This window comes from Mus caroli, unplaced genomic scaffold (genome assembly GCF_978045245.1).
Source record: "Mus caroli unplaced genomic scaffold, Mus_caroli_1 scaffold_8, whole genome shotgun sequence".
Classification (NCBI taxonomy): Eukaryota; Metazoa; Chordata; class Mammalia; order Rodentia; family Muridae; genus Mus; species Mus caroli.
The window spans coordinates 138,557,225-138,577,196 of NW_028227263.1; the positions used below are offsets into that span (position 1 = coordinate 138,557,225).

Here is a 19,972-nt window from a genome sequence, read left to right on the forward strand (position 1 = left end):
GGTTGAAAATTGTGTGGCTGCAGTCCCTGCCTCTTACATGAATACTGAGGTTTTACTTATGTCCTTAAACTTATGCAGCAAACACTTTACCAGTTTAATCAATTCCCCAGCTCTTTGCACCATCCCTCTTCTTTTGTAACTAAGCTGCTTGCCTAATTTTTCCACAGATCCATTCTCTCTGAAGACAAGTCGATCTTCATTTAGACAAAATGGCATCTCTATTTAAAGATTTTGGCTTTATATGGTACTGGAAAGAGCTAAACAAGATAGAATTCATGTATTTTAAGGAATTACTCATACTTGAAATTCTACAAATGGGTCTAAAACAGATTTCTTGGACTGAAGTAAAGGAAGCATCTCGGGAAGACCTTGCCATCTTACTGATAAAACATTGTAACGCGAATCGAGCCTGGAATGTGACCTTCAAAGTCTTCCAGATGATTGGTAGGAATGTTACCACTAATAGGGCAACAGGAGAGATTGCTGGTGAGTTGATCAAAGCTGTTTTAAGTAAGTGAGGTTTGTGTCATAGCTTTGATAACTCATCTTCATGTTCATGTACCATGGGGACAGCAGGTGTCATGGCACATTATTCTCCTTGACAAAGGGGGCAGCTTCATGCAGACATGTTAGATCTAGTTTATGTATTCAAATGTATAAGGGTAGCATACCCTAACCTAGATGGTTAAACTACTACACAGGACAGTATTAATGTTCTCCTCAAATCTAAGCTGGAGCCTTAACTCTAGAGTGAAATGGTAGCACTGAGGATTTAAGGCAGCAGCAAGAGAAGACACCTGAAAGAAAAGAAGATGGCTTTGTCTGCAAGGTGCTTGCTATGTAAACATGACAATCTGACCTTGGATCTCAGCAACCACATAAAAGCAAGGCATGGTAGCAATATGGACAGGTAGCTTTGCAAGTTCTGTGCTAGCTGAAAATTTTTGATTCTAAAATTGAGATGGAGAGCCTAAAAAGATGACTTAGTTATTAAGAATAGCTGCTCTTATAGAGGAACTCAGCTGTGTTTCTAGAACCTATCAGGTGGTTCACAACCATCTGTAACTACACATTCAGGAGATCCAATGCCTTCTTCTATTCTCTGAGGGCACTGCAGACACCTGGTGCACATGCATTCATGCAGACAAAATCACCTATTCACCCAAATTAAAAGCAAATAAATATTTATTTTAAAGCAAAGAGCAGCTGAAGAAGACACCCAATGTGGACCTTTGGCCTCCTCATGCATGTGCACTCTACTCCTCCCCTCTTCACTATCCCACATACATTACAATTATGTATTTGAAAAAACCTTATAAAAGAAAAGACTTGTTCCATAGACATTATGATCCTGAGAGTCATACTTTTATTTATCCTAGTGGTAGATACCATGGATGCTTTAAGGTTTAATTTATTTCTCTGTCTTTGAGGTTCCAGTGTCTTACTATGATAATTTGCTTTTGCTTTTTCTATGATCATTATGCTTGGGATTCACTGATAATATTATATTTGTGGCTAGAAAATTTTCTTTACTCTTCAGTCTACATTTGTTTCACGATTGTCTCTGTGGTGCTCTTTCTCTCCCACCCTATTTTGAGATTCTAGTCACACATATTAAATCTTTAACTAATTATCAAAATATATGAGAACAGTTAGAAATTATTTTATGTGTATGTGAAAGTACCTACATATATGTATGTGCCCCATGTGTGGACAGTGCCCTTGGAGGCCAGAAGAGGACATCAAATCTTCTGGTACTGGACCTACAAAAGGTGGATGCTACCATGGGGATGCTTGGATATAAACCCAGGTCTTATGAATGCTTTTAACCATTGAGCCATCTCTTGAGCCCCACATATTACATCCCCATACAATGTCTTTTGTATGTCTCTTTTCTCTTTTCTAGGCTCTAGGTTGGATTTTGTTAGTAACTGACCTTAGGCCCTCCTTCCCCTGTACAGTATTGTAGTCAACCTGTTGACTTCCTTTGACTTTTCTCACACATATTTTTCATATGTACACATATGAACACTTGTGTACTATGATGCACAAAAGGAGATCTGAGGGCAACTTCTGAGTTAATTCTGATTCTGTCATTTGGATCGTGTAGAATAAACTGAGGACCTCAGGCTTGACGAAAAACGCCACTAAGACATCTCAAGAGCCCCCATCTGTTGATTCTTAAATTTATTTCAGACCTTTTACGAAGGTATAAAATTTGCCTTGCTTTTTCTCAGTTTCCCCTGATTCATTAACCTGCCTTTAATTATTTTTGAGCACATTTTAAAAATGAATGTTATACTTGGCATACAAAATGTTTCAATGTTTAATGTGTGTGTGTGTTGTATCACTGTGCTTTGCTTGCAGTATCCCCCACTGTGATTCTTCCTTCACTCATTTCCCTGCCCCTAGTTCTCTTTGCCCCCATAAGTCCCTTTTCTCTTTTTGCTTTCATGCCATATATATATATATATATATATACACACACACACACACACATACATACGTATGTATATATATGTATATATACACATATATACATATGTATGTATATATATATGTATACACACATATATATGTGTATATATACATACACACACACACATATATATGATTTTGTGTATGTTGAAAGTTTTAAGGTATCTTTTCAAAAATTGCACACATGCATGAATGTGTATGGGATTATGTGTGTGAGTGCAGAGGCTGCAGAGTCCAGGCACTGGGGAGATGGGTCATAGGCATAGGCATAGGCATAGGCATTGTGAGCCAACTGATGTGTGTGCTGGAAACCATTCTCAGGACTTCTTCCAAAATAGCCAGCTCCCTTAACTACTGATTCATGTCTCTAGTCCCATTATTCTATACTTTTAATGTCAGTGTGACACTACCCATTTTCATCATTATGTAGTCAATCTTACATTGATAATAATACCATTTTTCAGTTTTGTGGTCTTATGGAAACAATGTATAATTACACTGTGTTAGGTATACACATCTGAGTATGTGCCAGGGTTTAAGACACTGATGTTAAGAGTTTGGAGAGCCATGCATTCTGCCATACATGGTTGGAAATTTTGCTGTCCCAATAGAGCAGCTGCACACAGCACAAAGTACTATATAGTCCTGCATATTATCTATGAATGCCATTCTTTTTGTTTCGAGTGAATACGTTTGTTAAATACATAGCAAGTCAAAGTAAAATAATAACTAGAGAATGATAGAAATATATGGTATGTAGGTAGGAAAGAGAGAGAGACATAGATATTTAGATAGATGACTAGATACCTAGATAGATATATGGATAGAGACATAGATATACAGCAAAGCATCATTAAATTTGGGTTTCAAAAGTTCTGGTAGAAATTGACAGGGGAAGCCTCTTTAAGCCAACAACTAGAATTTCCATGCAGAGCAGAGAATATCATCTCAAGTTTTATTCCAATTGAAAACCAGTTAGTGCTAGGAAAGTTACATCACCAAATCAGGCACTCATAATATCATCAAATTTTACTCTCACACATCCAGCAGAAAACAGGTTGGGGAGGGGGAGCTAGTTGGAGCTCCCAGTTGAGCTGTTTCTCCATGGCTGAGTTCCTGACTGTTCTAGTGCTGGCTTCTTTTCCCACTGCAGGTACTTTTATATAATGAGGCAAACAGCCATAAAATTTTTTGAAATGGTTCATGATTTAGCTGATCTCAAAGGTTACTCTTGAGGTGTTTTATTATCTTCCCTTCCTATTGCAGAGTTAGGGCTCAACCCATCCTCATACAAGAACCCAAGAAAGCTCTATACATAAACAGGTTTGGGTCTGAAATCATGGAAAGGGACAACCTCACTTCAAATGCCAGCTTCTGAAAGAGCAGAATGACAGTTTAACTGTAAAATATTCATGAGACACAAAGAAATGTAACTGTGCTCCTAGGCCAGTGAAAATCTTCTCAAATTAACTAGCATTGTTCTAGGCCCATAGACTTCTACAAACATACATCATGAGGGGGAGGTGGCTAGGAGCATGTCCCACTCTTGCAAAGAACCTGATTTCAGTTCTCAGCACCCTGGAGGGCCACTCCTAGACAGCTGTAATCCATCTCTGGGTGTATTTAACACTTATGACCTCTATTGGAACCCATAAACACATTATTGAAAATCAAAAAAAAATTTAAGTGTACATTCTGAAATGAAAATATAGAAATCAGACTATATATGAGTAAATGTTTAACTTAACTTTGATATATTGTGGCCTTTTTTCCCCACTCTCTGACTCAGCACACTCAACAATATATCGAGCTCATTTAAAGGAGAAGCTGACCCATGATTGTTCTAGAAAGTTCAACATCAGTATTCAGAATTTCTTCCAGGATGAATATGATCATCTTGAGAACCTTCTTGTACCAAACGGAAATGAAAACAATCCAAAGATGGTTGTCCTGCAAGGTGTAGCTGGAATTGGCAAGACTATTCTGTTGAAAAATTTAATGATTGTCTGGTCAGAAGGCCTGGTATTTCAGAACAAATTCTCTTATATCTTCTACTTCTGCTGTCATGATGTGAAGCAATTGCAGATAGCAAGCCTGGCTGAACTGATCTCCAGAGAGTGGCCTAGCCCCTCAGCTCCCATGGAGGAGATCCTATCCCAACCTGAGAAACTCTTATTCATCATTGACAGCTTAGAAGGGATGGAATGGAATTTTACCCAACAGGATTCGGAGCTGTGTGACAACTGCATGGAGAAGCAGCCAGTAAATGTATTGCTGAGCAGTTTGCTCAGGAAGAAAATACTCCCCGAATCATCTCTCCTCATCTCCGCTAGTTGTGAGAATTTTAAGGAATTGAATGACTGGATTGAGTACACAGATGTGAGAACAATAACCGGCTTCAAGGAAAACAATATTAATATGTGTTTCCACAGCTTGTTCCAAGATAGGAACAGAGCCCAGGAGGCCTTCAGTTTGATAAGAGGAAATGAGCAGCTGTTCACTCTATGTCAGGCCCCTGTGGTCTGCTACATGGTGGCTACTTGTCTTAAAAATGAGATAGAGAGTGGAAAAGACCTAGTCTCCATCTGCCGACGTACCACCTCCCTGTATACCACTCACATCTTAAATTTGTTCATTCCCCACAATGCCCAAAATCCAAGTAACAATAGCAAACACCTGCTGGATAACTTGTGTTTTCTAGCTGCAGAGGGCATGTGGACTGATATATCTGTGTTTAATGAGGAGGCTCTAAGGAGAAATGGGATCATGGATTCTGACATCCCCACACTGCTGGATATTGGAATTCTTGAGCAGAGCAGGGAATCTGAAAATTCTTACATATTCCTCCACCCGTCTGTCCAGGAGTTCTGTGCGGCCATGTTTTATCTGCTACATAGTGAAACGGAGCACTCTTGTCAGGATGTTTGCTTTATAGAAACACTCCTGTTTACTTTTTTAAAGAAGGTCAAAAAACAGTGGGTTTTTTTGGGCTGTTTCTTCTTTGGTCTTTTACATGAAACAGAACAAGAAAAGCTGGAGGCATTTTTTGGCTACCACTTATCTGAAGAATTAAGGCAACAGCTGTTTTTGTGGCTGGAACTCCTATTGGACACTTTAAATCCTGACATAAAAATAAATACCATGAAGTTCTTTTACTGTCTGTTTGAGATGGAAGAGGAAGTCTTTGTACAGTCAGCAATGAACTGTAGGGAACAGATTGACGTTGTGGTTAAGGATTATTCTGATTTTATTGTTGCTGCCTACTGCTTAAGCCATGGTTCTGCACTGACAGACTTCTCCATTTCAACCCCAGATGTGCTGAATGAAGAGCTAGGCCAGAGGTATATGTGAATCTTTTCACTATCTTTACTTTTTGTTCCATTTCATAAGCTTTCCTTATGTATTGACAGATTCAAAATTCACCCTTACTGGTTGTGCAATGGCAAGTGTTCAGCCTAGAAACAACATACAAACAACAAAAACAGACTCAACAGGTTGTGTGTGTACGTACATACATGTAGGCATATGTATGTCTGCTTATATGTGTATTCATGTACAGAAACACATACGCTCACATATATGTGAAAAAACAAATTCACCTTCTTTGACAATAGCTTCCACTTTTTTAAGATTCATTTTTATTTTGTGTGTATGTAGCTACATCTTAATATGCACACATGTGTAAATGGCCTCAATTCCCAGAAGATGTCAGCAGATCCCCTGGAACTATAGTTAAATGGCAGAGGGTTCTGGGATCCATATTCTTAATATCAGAAGAAACATAAGCACTCTTAACCACTGAATTGTCTACAGTCTGATAGATGCCATCTTGAGCCCCAAACTGACTCTTTTAAAGATATGTTATTTCATCTTATTGATACTTATTTTTTTTTCGTAATTGTTCTGAGACAGGATCGCACTATGTAGCTGTGAAAAGTCTGGAACTCTGATATCCAACTGCCTGTCTGCAGAGTCCTGCAATTAAAGGCATGCACCTCCATGCCTGAATATGTTTCTTAATTATTAGTTATGCATATATATTTAGCAGTGTTGCATCAGTTCATGTGTATAGGGGCCCAGGAAGTAGTTCAGTTCACAGAGTATTGCCTGCTATACTGCTCAGGGAAAGGATTTGTTCCCCAGCATCATATAAAACTGAGTATAGTGGTACATACATGTAATCAAAATTCACTGATAGTGGAGCCAGATCAAAAACTCAGGGTCATCATTGCTTATTTAGCAAGTATAAGACAAGCCTACAATTCTTGACACAGTGCATATAAGGAATAAAAAATATTAAAAGGTATGGTGGTATCATGTTTGCAACCCCAGCACTCAGAGAACAGAAGCAGGAGTTGCTCTAAGAATTTTAAACTAGTCTAGGCTATACTCAAAGTCGGTTCCAGGTGAGTCTGGCCTAAGGAATGATATTCTGTATTTATAAAAAAAAAAAAAAAAAAACCTTGAACAACAAAAATATATGTGGATAACTTATGATCACGTGCCTTTTTTTTCCCGCTCCCATTGTGTGGATATAATGCAGGTCCTCATCTATACTGGGCCAGCATGTTACCAGGAATGCAATCCCAGCTTTTTTTTTTTCTTTTTAAGACATTGTTTAGCCTTTTATTCTTTGTGTAATCAAAACTAGCATTGAATTTTTAATCCTTCTACAGCAATAGCATAAGTTAATTTGGCAGTTTAAGAGCCCTGGAATTTATCCTTGGGACTTTCCTTTTTGTAGTTAAAATGGCCGTGTTATCAAACAGCAATGATATTATTCAACCATACTGTGAGCACCAAGTGTAATGATCTATGTCATATGTGTTTTCTACCCATCTGAAACATGAACATCATATACAGATTTTTTTTTTTTGATCTCCTAGCTGCAAACTGCCTTGCAAACACTAAGTGTCATGGAGACTATGGTGATGGCTCAGTTGCACAAATATGAGAACTTCAGTTTCATACCTAGATCCACATTAAAAAAAAAAAAGAAAAAAACAAAACAAGAAAACAGTTGTGCCTAGTAGCATGTTCCTATAATCCCAGCACTAAATGGGCAGAGACAAGTTTTCCATATGTAAGCACATAAATGAACACACATGCATGTGTTTATGTACTCCACACATATACACACAAAAACATTTACTAAATTAACTAGTTTACTACTCAGGAATGTGTAATGTTAACTGGCAAGATGACTCAACAGATAAAAGTCCCTGCCCTCAAGTCTGATGATCTACATTCAATTCCTTAGACCACAAAGTAGGAAACCTGATTCCTGTGTGTTGTCCTTTGACCTCAACACATATGATGTGGCACATACACCATCTCCCACACCACACACACACAAAGTAAGAAATGTTACAAGGCAAATTTGATTACCATGTTGGAGGTGAGAATAGTAGGCAGAGAAGTCATGTACATTATCCAAGATTATAAACGGAGGAAGTAGTTGCATCTGAAGCTTGAGCCAGGAGATCCTCCTTCCAGGTTTTATCTCATTGGCTCTGGCATCCTGAATCATTTCTTTCATTCTAAATGTGCCAAGGTTATCTATAAAGGAGGTTTTCTTAACTTCAATACTGCCAGGCCATCTGTATTGTCTTATTCTGCTTTGGGAGTGGGGGGGGGCAGGGAGGATAGGTGAAAGCATCAGACAAACCTGATCCCCAGTGTGTAGGATTCTCAGAATCCTCTGGCCCTTTCCAGTAGACATTAATTGAATCTCTACACTCAAGCTGTAACATCCAGAATCCCACTACCTTGCCATGTGTCTAAGAACTGCAAATATGAAATGACCTCACCTGGCTACCCTTACTCAGTATAGGGAGTCAGTTTGCTACATTTATGTGCTGTGACTTTTTGTAAATGAATAGAATCTGAAAGTGCTGGCAGGTTTTATCATCTATTTATTTTTATTTTATGGGGTTGAATGCTTTTGTCTATGTGTGTGCATGTACTTGGACTGCATACAGTAGCCATGGTGGACAGAAGGGGGTGTCATATATCTGCGAGATTGGTGTTATGGATGGTTATAAGCCAGCATGTTAGTATTGGAAAATGAACTCAGTTCTTCTGAGAGAAAAACAAATGGTCTTAACCAGTGAGCCATCTCTCCAGCCCCTTGAATTAATTGTCTAACAATAAAATGTATTTCTTTCTCCTCTGTTACAGGGGAAAGCTACTCATACTTTGGCATGAAATATGCTCTGTGTTCCTAAGGAATAAAGATATCAAAATACTCAGAATGAATGACACTATTTTCAATGAACCGTTCTTTAAAATCTTATATTTTTATTTGAAGAAGTCCAGCTGTATCCTTAAAACACTTGTGTAAGTTTAAAGTAGACTTTGGTTTAGTCATATTATGGAAGTAACATAAAAGTCTTCCCACCATCTCTCAGCTAACTCCATAAACAAAAGCTTATATAGTCTAAAGTGGAATCTCACTGCTTGGTACCACTAATGTCTATAGCTGACTGTTTTTCATTTAGAGCTATCCCATGAATTATAGGATGATAAGAGCATTTATAGGGCTCTGCTTTCTAGGTGCTCAGAGCTTCCTCATGTAAAAGCCAACCTTGTCTCTGCAAGTTTCTCAAAGTTCTCATGGAAAAGAAAAATCACCCAGTTTGAGAACCAGTGAGCTTTGTCACTGGGTTACAAAATTAGAGTGATGTTTTCCATTATGGAATATGGCATCTTGCCAAAGATTAGAGCTTAGGCTGATTGTAAACTGATGGATTCCTCTCTTTATTCTGCAGGGCAAATAATGTTTCCTTTTTATGTGATAAGCGCCTATTCTTGGAATTGATTCAAAGTTACAATTTGGAGGAATTGTATCTCATATCCACATCCCTCTCCCACAGTGATGTGGAAATGTTGTGTGATATCTTGAACCAGGAAGAGTGTAAGATACGCATACTGCAGTAAGTCTTTGTGTTCACCTACCTCACTGAGTCTCCTCAAATGGGGCATCTTAATTTTGATCCACTTGCTGTGATTAAAAAAAGAAAAAATTCTGACCTAAGCAATAATTGATTTTTTTAATTGGATCCAAAATTTCAGTTTATGGGCCATTGGTGTGGCTAGTGAGAGGAGCAAAACAACCCCCCCCCCCAAAAATAACAAAATCAGAAACAAAAACTAGAGGCATAGTCACATCACATGCACAGTCAAGAACAAAGAGCAGTGGATTAATGGACACAAGCTCCTGCTCAACTAATTTCCTCCACTTCTATATAGGTTAGGGTCCTGCTTCCTGAGTAATGTCCACCTACAGTGGACAGGTCTTACCATCTCAGTTGACTTCATGAAAAAATCACCCATAAACTGGGCCACAGAACGTCCCTATCAGAGAAACCCTCATTGAGACTCCCTTTCTAGGTGATATTAGATTTTGTCAAGTTCACATTAATATTATCACAGGACTACAGTTTTTAATTTGTGCACTTGTGTCCTATTTTTCTATTATTCATGTGTAGATTTCCTCACTTTAAAACCTGATCACTAAGGTCAATGAAATGAGTTGGTTAAGGCACTTGTTGCCAACCCTACAACCTGAGTTCTATCTCAGGACCCACATGCAAAAAGGAAAGAACAAAGTTCTACATGTTGTCCTGTTTTGCTACACATCTCTACATAATCTTTTGAATGATGTAGCATTTGTGCTTGGGCACTCACATAGAATGTAAATAAGTAAATAAATGTAATTTATAATAATTTAGAACTGCATTGTTACATGCATTTCTTACTCTACTAGAAATCTAGAGTTCAGTGCTCCTCCTCCCTGTGGTGATTCACAACCATCTGTAACTCTAGATTCACACAATCGTATACCTTCTGACATGTGCAGGCACTAGGTATGCATGTAGTACACAGACACATGCAGGCAAAATACTCACACATGAAATAAAAAAATGAGTAAGTCTAATGTATATTTTTATTAATTTGAACTGATTATGGAATGTGAAATTTAATTTCTAGATGAGAATATACACATTGAAAACCATTGTTTCAGTTCAGATTTCATGGCTTCCTACCTGTCTTAGGACTCAGTACTCTCACTCCTGAGTGTGTCTCTGGATGCATGACTCTATTTGCTGAAAGATGGGTGCTTCCTGAGCCATTTGTAGAAGGTATTCCTACCTTAAAAGCTGAAATTTTTGACTGAAAGTAAGCTTGATGAAACTCCAATGGCTCTAGGTATTAAATCTAGATGACTCTTAGATATTGTTGGTGGCAGGAATTTGATGACAAAAGATGCCATGTGCTTTACGTATAAAATTCAAAGATATATAGGATTGTGATATTAGAGGCAGAGATAGTAATTCCAGGTTGTGGCGGCTAATGACCGAAAATGGGGGAGAGGGCTGGAAATGAGTATGGAGGTCAAAAGTTATTTTTTATTTGACTTTTTAAAATTTACATTTCAAATGTTATCCCCTTTCCCAGTCCCCCCCCCAGACCCCCTGTCTAATCTCCCCTCCCCTGCTAATACAAGGGTGTTTCTGAATCCACACACCCACACCCACCTCCCTGCCCTCAAATTCCCCATACACTGGGGCATCTAGCCTTCATGGGATCAAATGCCTCGCTTCCCATTCATGTCCAACAAGGTCATCCTTTGTTACATATACAGCTGGAGCCATCGATCCCTTCATGTGTACTCCTTGGTTGGTGTGGTGGTTTAGTCCCTGGGAGCCCTGAGGGGTCTGGTTGGCTGATATTGTTCTTCCTACAGAGTTGCAAAGCCCTTCACCTCCTTCAGTCCTTTCTCTAACTACTCAATTTGGGACCATGCTGGGGATCTTGTGCTCAGTCCAATGATTGGCTGTGAACAACCGCCTCTGTATTTGTCAGGCTCTGGCAGACCCTCTCAAGAGAAGGCTATATCAATCTCCTGTCTGCATGTACTTGTTGGCATCTACAATAGTGTTTGGATTATTTGGTGATTGTATATGGAATGGATCCCCAGGTGGGAAAGTGTTTGAATGGCTGTTCCTTCAGTCTCTGCTCCACACTTTGTCTCCATAATTGTTCCCATGAGTATTTTATTCCCCTTTCTAAGAAGAAATGAAGCACATACACATTGGTCATCTTCTTGTGCTTCATGTGGTCTGTGAACTTTATCTTGGATATTCTGAGCATTTGGGCTAATATCCACTTATCAGTGAGTGATACCATCTGTGTTCTTTTGTGATTGGGTCACCTCACTCAGGATGATAGTTTCTAGGTCCATCCATTTGCCTAAGAATTTCATGAATTCATCCTTTTTTATTAGCTGAGTAGTATTCCATTGGATAAATATACCACATTTTCTGTATCCATTCCTCTGTTGAAGGACATATGGGTACTTTCCATTTTCTGGCTATTGTAATTAAGGCTACTATGAACATACGGGAGCATGTGTCCTTGTTATATGTTAGAGAATCTTTTGGGTATATGCCCAGGAGTTGTATAGCTGAGTCCTCAGGTAATACTATGTCCAGTTTTCTAAGGAACAACCAGACTGATTTCCAGAGTGGTGGTACCAGCTTGCAATCCCACCAGCAATGGAGGAGAGTGCCTCTTTCTCCACATCCTTACCAGGATCTGATGTCAACTGAGATTTTTATCTTAGCCATTCTGTCTGGTGTGAGGTAGAATCTCAGAGTTGTTTTGATTTGCATTTCCCTGATGACTAAGGATATTGAAAATTTCTTTAGGTACTTTGCTGCCATTCGGTAGTCCTCAGTTGAGAATTCTTTAACTCTGTACCCCATTTTTTAAAAGATAGTTTTATTAGGTATTTTCTTCATTTACATTTCAAATGCTATCCCAAAAGTCCCCCATACCCCCCCCACTCCCCTCCCCACCCACTCCCACTTCTTGGCCCTGGCGTTCCCCATGTACTGGTGCATATAAAGTTTGCAATACCAAGGAACCTCTCTTCTCAAAGATGGCCAACTAGGCCATCTTCTGCTACATATGCAGCTTGAGACAAGAGCTCTGGGGGTACTGGTTAGTTCATATTGTTGTTTCAACTATAGGGTTGCAGACCCCTTCAGCTCCTTGGGTACTTTCTCTAGCTCCTCCATTGGGGGCCCTATGTTCCATCCAATAGATGACTGTAATCATCCACTTCTATATTAGCCACCATATGCAGACACTATTGCATATGCCATCTATATTTTGCTGACAGGACCCTGATATAGCTGTCTCTTGTGAGGCTTTGCCAGTGCCTGGCAAAAACAAAAGTGGATGCTCACAGTCATTGTTAGATTTCTACTGCAGCATAGAACAACAAGGGATCAAAATAGACACTGGATCCTAATTCCAGTAGACCATATTATTTATTAAAAGACAGTGAGAGACAAATGTTTCCTGTGGAAAAGTATTGCCTGTGTTGGGGAAAGGTGGCTGAGACTCTTAATAGCAGTGATATGAGGGTATTGCTTGAATCCATAAAAGGATAGGTCAGTTGTCCAATCTCTCTTTCCTTGGGCTTAGAATATAGCCAAAGGATGCTTTGAAAGTTCTGAATTCTTTCTTTCCTTGGATTATTATAGCATTTTGTGCTTACATGCTGACAAGAAGATGGTCATCAGTAAGAAACCTGTCTAGACTCTAAGGCAGAAACATCCCAGAAACCAAGTCCTCTCAGAAACCAAATAGACAAAATAAGTAGTTTTAATATCTTTCGATTGATACAGTCCTATTACTGAAGTTTAAAATCACAAACCTAAGAGACATAGACAACCATGGGGGCATGGGAGCACTGCTGGAGAGGAGGCATGAGAGTTACAAACACACATACTGTTCTTTCAGTGGACCCTTTTTTTCTAGCATCCATGTCAGACTACATCACAACTTTTAGCTCTAGGTCTGAGGAGCCAAACATTCTACACAGGCGCCCTCACTCACATGGACAGACCCACCCATATCATTTACAAATGTACATAGTTAAAAGTGAAATCTTTAAAACATGTACTAATGCACACATACACCAACCAGGCTTGCTTTCAAACCCTGTAGTTCCAACTGTGCAGGAGGCTGACACAGGAGGACTTCAAGTTCAACCATCAAAACAACCTTTGTAACAGGGTTGAGGAGGAAAGAACTATCTCTTCAAAGCTGTTGTATTTCCTCTACATGATTACTGCGCTATGTACCCTCACATATCATATATAGCCATTAATAATCATTTGAAATTTTTAATTGTTGCTGACTTAACATTTGTAGTTTTTCTTTTTGTTACTCTCTAGTCATTATAGTATGAGAATTAGTTGATATTTAAAATGTACTGCATAGTATATGAAGATTGGAGGAGGTTGGAACTAGTATATGGGAGAGTAATAACAGGTTTGGACACATGCTGAACTGAATCACTATACATATAACTCTTGAGTGCCTGCAGATTTTTGCATCCACAATGACTCTGACCTCACATGCACACACATTGCTCCTACCCATAAATACCAAGGTATAAATGTACTAAATTGCAAAAGATGGTCAACTAGACTGAAGTCCCTAACATAGGCACATAGAACTATGTCAACAACTTGGTTTTGAAATCTAGAGTGGACTCTCAACTCAGGTAGTCAAAGAATACAATGCCTATGAGATCATTGACCCTAGTTCATACTGAATGTGCCTCTCTTGTAATTTTGTATGCTAACATGGAAGAATATTAAGGTCTTTTAGAAGGCAGGAGAGAAAGACAGATGGTTTAGTGTTTTGGATAGTGCCAAGTGATTTCAATTTTTCATATTATGTATACCTATATATTTAATATTATGATGTTTAATGTTACCTGTCAACTTAGCACAATGGAGAACCATCTGAGAAGTATCAATGAAGGAATGACTAGATCAGATGGGTCCAGGAGAATGTCTGTAAGAGATTGTATTGATTTTGCTAATTAGACTGTGAAGACCCAGGTCACATTAGGCATCACTATTACTCTGGGTTTGGGTCCTGGCTTATTGAAGAATGGAAAAGATAGCCATGTATGTATGAATTCTGTGTGCCCTTGACTTTACATGTAGTATGAAGAGATGTTTGAAGGTTCTCCCGCCTTGACTTCACAAAATGAGGAAGTATAATCTGGAATAATGAGCTAAATTAAAACTTCTCTCCCCAAAATTGATTTTCATAAGGACATTGTCACAAAAAACAGAAATGAGAATAAATCAACTATACATTATTTCAAATATATACATTTTCATGTCATTTATTATACAAGACAACATTGATATCATTGACTATATTGCAATAATCAGGTAATTTAAAAATTATCATTATAGACAGGGACTGAGGCATTGCTAATAGGAATAGATTTAGGTTAGCTTCAGGTAATGTCTTCCAAACAAAAGCATTGTCCACGATTTACTCAGATTCAATGGTAAATCTGATGTGAGTCCAAAGAAATGAAGGGAGATGTGCTGGATAAGCTAAAAATTCCTCCCCTTGCTTGAATATTTTATTACACTTACTCTGTATAAAGTTTTCTGCCCATTCATATACTCTTCTTTCCCCCCTACAGTTTAGCTAACTGTTCCCTCTGTGAGCACTCTTGGGACTACCTTTCTGATGTTCTTAGGCAGAACAAATCCCTGAGACACCTAGACATCAGCTACAATGTACTGAAGGATGAAGGGCTAAAGGTTCTCTGTAGAGCTCTGACTCTCCCAAACTCTGTTCTGCAGTCACTAAGGTAGGTTTCCTTGAGCTTGGCCTTAGAGGCCCTATTTAGGAATCTTTAATGTATACTCCTGAGAATATGCAGAGTAGAGTCACTTACCTCAGGTTTCTGAAGACCCTTCCTTAGGACAGATAGATGTGTGCCTTGACCTCTGTGTCATGGTTTTGGTAAGTGGTGGAAAGCCACTCAGAATATATACATAAGGGACTAAGAGAGAGAGGGGAATTATGACTTGTGCTGAAGGGATGGTTAAGAAGTTTGGATGCATGCTAGAAAATGAATGTATATCAACAGATGGAAAACTAGACCTCAAGTTCTAGATAGAGGGTATATTACTGATTTCTTTCTCTAGTCACTGCGACTGTGATTAGATATCATATAGAAGCAGTTTAAGGGAGGCAGGGTTCATTCAAAGTCACAGTATAGAACTCTGTAATCTCTTCTGTTTGGGAAAAAGGCATGATGGAGTGGCAGCAATGTATATAAATTTTTTCCTCATTATTCTGGATCAGGAAACAGATTGTGGAGCTAAAATCCAGGTCTAGGATATAGTCCTTAAGCCTACACACAGTGGCTCACAACTACCTGTTACATCTCAATATCCCAGAGATCCCTGGGCTTTTAAGAGACTGTCCTCAGAGGGAATACAGTGAGCATACTCTAAATGACTAAGTCACCTCCCATGCACATGCCTTCTTACCCTGGCAAAGAACTCCTTTTTGTTGTAGTTTGGAAGCCTGTCAACTGACTGGTGCCTGTTGTAAGGACCTTGCTTCTACTTTTACGCAATATAAATGCCTGCAGTGGATCAACCTGGTGAAGAACTCCTTGGACTTCAGTGGATTGCTTGTGCTGTGTAAGGCTATGAAAGACCAAACGTCTTCCTTGTATTCCCTAAAGTGAGCTGGCCTCTGTTCTCCTTTATAATATGACTTTTTATGGCTAAAAAAGGGATCAATTGAGATTTGAAATGTGCACCTAATAATATAATAATTTAAGATTGACAGAAATAAGAGTTGGGGAGATGGCTCAGTCCATACAATACTTGCCATATAAAATAAGGACTAGAGTTGGTTTCCCAAAAATTACACGAAAAATCCATGCATGGGCTTTGCAATTGTAATTTCAGTACTAGAAAGGTAAATACAGGAAGATCCTTAATTTACACAGACAAACAGTCTATTCAAATTGGTGAGTTCCAGAACAATAAGAAACCCCATCTCAAAAATCAAGAATGATTCCTGAGGTTGGCCTCTGACCTCTGCCTGTTTACACACCCACACTCAAAATGCAAGTAGTTCAATAATAAGGTGGTTGGTCACAGCAATGATAATCCTGCTACTGCAGAACCAGTAAACACATCTTGTCAAGAAACTCCACCTTTCACTGATGGACTAATTGGTGTTTGGGGAAGGGACACTACAAAATATTCTTTTAAAATTCAAGTTAAAAGAAATACAAGTAATGTTCTCTCGCTGGGCAGAGGAAGGGGGTAGATATTGCAGCATTGTTAGATTAAGTATGAAGCTCCACCTTGCCCTGTGACTGGTGAGTACCCAAATAATGGTGGTACTTCGTACTTTTATAATGATAATACATAAAAAAATGCTTGTAAATATAACATTTTTTTGCAGAGAATCCTAACATAAGATTGTTTTGATCTACAATATAAAAGTATATTCAGTTACTTATGTTTTTCTTCCAACACAGTAGTCATTAATTACATGAGATAACATTTTTAACATTTCAGTATTTTAAGATAAAATGGTCTTTATATTAAGCAATTTGATTTTTGCTCACCTGGAAATTAATGTGAGTTCTCTGAGAACATTTAAGATAGGCTAAGTGAATTAGGGTAGTCGGCTTGTAGATGAAGGTTTATATTATGTATTTTCATATAAATATGTGATTCAGAGTACTTTATATAAGCATAAGATATTTTATAAGTGCAATATACACTAAATAATATTATTTTTTAATTTCTCAGCATTTATCTCTGTAGTTCATTTTCTCCCCTATGGCCTTCAAGTCAACATGTGATTAAAGTAATTTTTATGAAAGTATATGAGTTGAGGTGCACATGTGTGTTGAGATTGTGTACAGGAGACAAGAGGACATGCTCTCATGGTCCTCCATCATCAGATGTCACCACTTCATTATTTTTGATATAGTATCTCTCACTCAAACCTTGGGATGAAGCAATTCTGAAAGATGGATTAGCCATCAAGGGACCTGCCAGTCACTGCTTCATTGGTTCTTGGGAACCACAATCATATGCCAATATTTCCAGCTTCCTCTGTAGGCATTAGGACTTAGTCAGAAGTCCTCATGCTTATGTAGCAAACACTTCACTAAGAGAGCTATCTCTTCAGATCTCCATGGTCAGGGTCACTTTAGGTAGTTATTAAGCCACTTATTTCTAGGAACATGAAACCTTATCACAGTGTCTAACCTTTTAACATTGTAACATGGCACACCCACAGTTCACTCTCATAAACTGTGCAGTCAGTTTACAAAACAAAATCTTATTGTTCAGAGTAAACTTATACTTTCCTGATAGACCTTTTCATAGCTTCAGTCATTTGCATGTGGCCCATGAGCTGCAGGTTGAATACACCTATAAGATGTTGGGTTAAAATGTTTATAACTCTACCTGTCTCTCTTGGAAGGAACATCCAGGCTCACTTCTTTAATATTTACTCTTGAAATTCCCATGCCCCTGGATATGTTGTGTGCCTGTAAGATTTCTTTCTTACTTGGTGTTACCTGAAGGTTTAGGGGGTACCAAGCAGTAGTGAATGCATAACAAAGTAGAAAGAGGTGAGTTTTCTATCATTTTAGGAGCCTTCTAGCTCTGCAATTGATTCCAATTCAGCCATGTTTACTCTGCACCTGGGGTCAAGGTATCAGTTCCTCAGATTTGATCTGCAATTTTAGAGTCATTATTTGGCATGAGAAAATAAAAATGTATAGGTGTCATTATAATGTTGTAGATCTTATGAAACTAGATAAGTGTATTTGTTTCTTCTTGTCCTCTTATCCCACCATGGAAAATCGCAGACAGACATACATATACTACAATTGTCAAGTAAAGTAAATTGCTCAGTCAAGTAAAGTGACTGCAGTAGAACTATGAAGGCCTGAGTTAAGATTTTTACCATCCCTATAAAATAAAGTTGATTGTGGTCTCATGTGTCTGTAACCTTAGGTAGAGGAAGAACAGTGGAGGCAGTAGGCTTCTTGATGCTTACTGGCCATCCAGTCCATTAATGGCAGGTTTATTAAGAGACCTTGACTCTCGTGTGAGGCTATGCCAGTGCCTGGCAAATACAGAAGTGGATGCTCACAGTCATCTATTGGATGGAACACAGAGCCCCCAATGGAGGAGCTAGAGAAAGTACCCAAGGAGCTGAAGGGGTCTGCAACCCTATAGTTGGAACAACAATATGAACTAACCAGTATTCCCAGAGCTCGTGTCTCTAGCTGCATATGTAGCAGAAGATGGCCTAGTTGGCCATCATTGGGAAGAGAGGCTCCTAGGTCTTGCAAACTTTATATGCCCCAGTACAGGGGACTGCCAGGGCCAAGAATTTGGAGTGGGTAGGTGGGGGAGCAAGGAGGGGAGAGGGTATAGGGAATTTTCAGGATAGCATTTGAAATGTAAAGAAAATATATAATAAAATAAAATAGGGAGCCTGACTCACAAAGAATAGTTGCAAACAATTGAAGACACTTCCTCTTGACCTCTGACAGGCATGAGTATGCTTAAACACACACAACACACACAGACACATACATACACAAATTAAGTTTTTCCTTTCACTTTTAAAATTGTATGTGTATGTGTGTCATATATATGCATCTTGGCTTGAAGGCCAGAAGTTGGTATCAGATCCCTTGGAACTGGAATTACAGATAGTTGTAAACTGTAATGTGGGGAATTGAATTTGAATCCTCTGCAAGATTAGCCAATGCTCTTAGCCACTGAGCTATCTATCCTGTCCCCAGAGCAATTTTTATGGAAGAGTATGGATTTTAAACATCTATCAGCATACCATCTCATAGCATGAATACACCACTCTATGAGAAGAAATATCCCTATCTCCCAAACTTGGTCTTAGAAAAAAATATGGAGGGAAAATGAGAATTTGGAAAGCACAAAAGGAGGGGTGAGGGTCTAGGGAAATGGCTCTTCAGTTAAGAGTACTTGCTGCTCTCACAGAGGACTCAGCTTCGGTTCCCAGCACTCAACATGACTGATTACAATTGCAATAACACTGGTTCCAGGGGAACAGGTGGCTTCTGACTTCCACGAGCACCTGCATACATGTGGTCCACATAAGTTCAAACAGGCAATGGAACATAAAAATAAAAACTTTAAACTGTAAACAAAGAGTGAGTTAATGCTGTTTTTTCTTTACATCTTTCTAGACTGCAAATGACTGACTTTGATGAAGAATCCCAGGCATTTCTACGTTCTGAGATACAAAGAAATAAAATCTTGAGGATCGAAAATGGTGTGTAAGCAGAAGCAGAAATCAAGGGTGGAGATTCTGATGCAAGAACAATGGATGTATTGTGAACTCAAACTACTTCTGAATGAAAGAGAGGAGGATCTTTATTTTGTCCTATTGTGTAAAAATTACAGGTCACTAACACTGCAGAGACAGGATTTCTTTTTGCCACATTCAGATGAGTTTTACAAGATATATGTGGCTTCCTTTTCGCACTACAGTTTCAGACACTCATGCTAAAATGACTGTCTTATAATGATGTTTTTCTAACACAGGTTTCTTAAGCACC

The 19,972-nt window shown here is 38.7% G+C and overlaps 1 protein-coding gene across 1 annotated transcript; it reads left to right on the forward strand.

Moving 5' to 3' along the window:
- The first annotated feature begins 209 nt into the window (after nt 1-209).
- On the forward strand, nt 210-19,694 carry LOC147003701 (NACHT, LRR and PYD domains-containing protein 4B-like). The gene is made up of 7 exons (XM_085841070.1): nt 210-486; nt 4,268-5,819; nt 8,659-8,817; nt 9,249-9,413; nt 15,011-15,181; nt 15,898-16,068; nt 19,601-19,694. The coding sequence occupies exons 1-7, from the start codon at nt 210-212 to the stop codon at nt 19,692-19,694; spliced, it is 2,589 nt and encodes an 862-aa protein (XP_085697196.1).
- The last annotated feature ends 278 nt before the right edge of the window (nt 19,695-19,972 follow it).

Coding starts and splice junctions, on each gene's coding strand:
- LOC147003701 (XM_085841070.1), top strand. CDS start 210: ATGGCATCTCTATTTAAAGATTTTGGCTTTATATGGTACTGGAAAGAG. Junction 487..4,267: donor GGCAACAGGAGAGATTGCTG/GTGAGTTGATCA, acceptor TCTCTGACTCAG/CACACTCAACAATATATCGA. Junction 5,820..8,658: donor AATGAAGAGCTAGGCCAGAG/GTATATGTGAAT, acceptor CCTCTGTTACAG/GGGAAAGCTACTCATACTTT.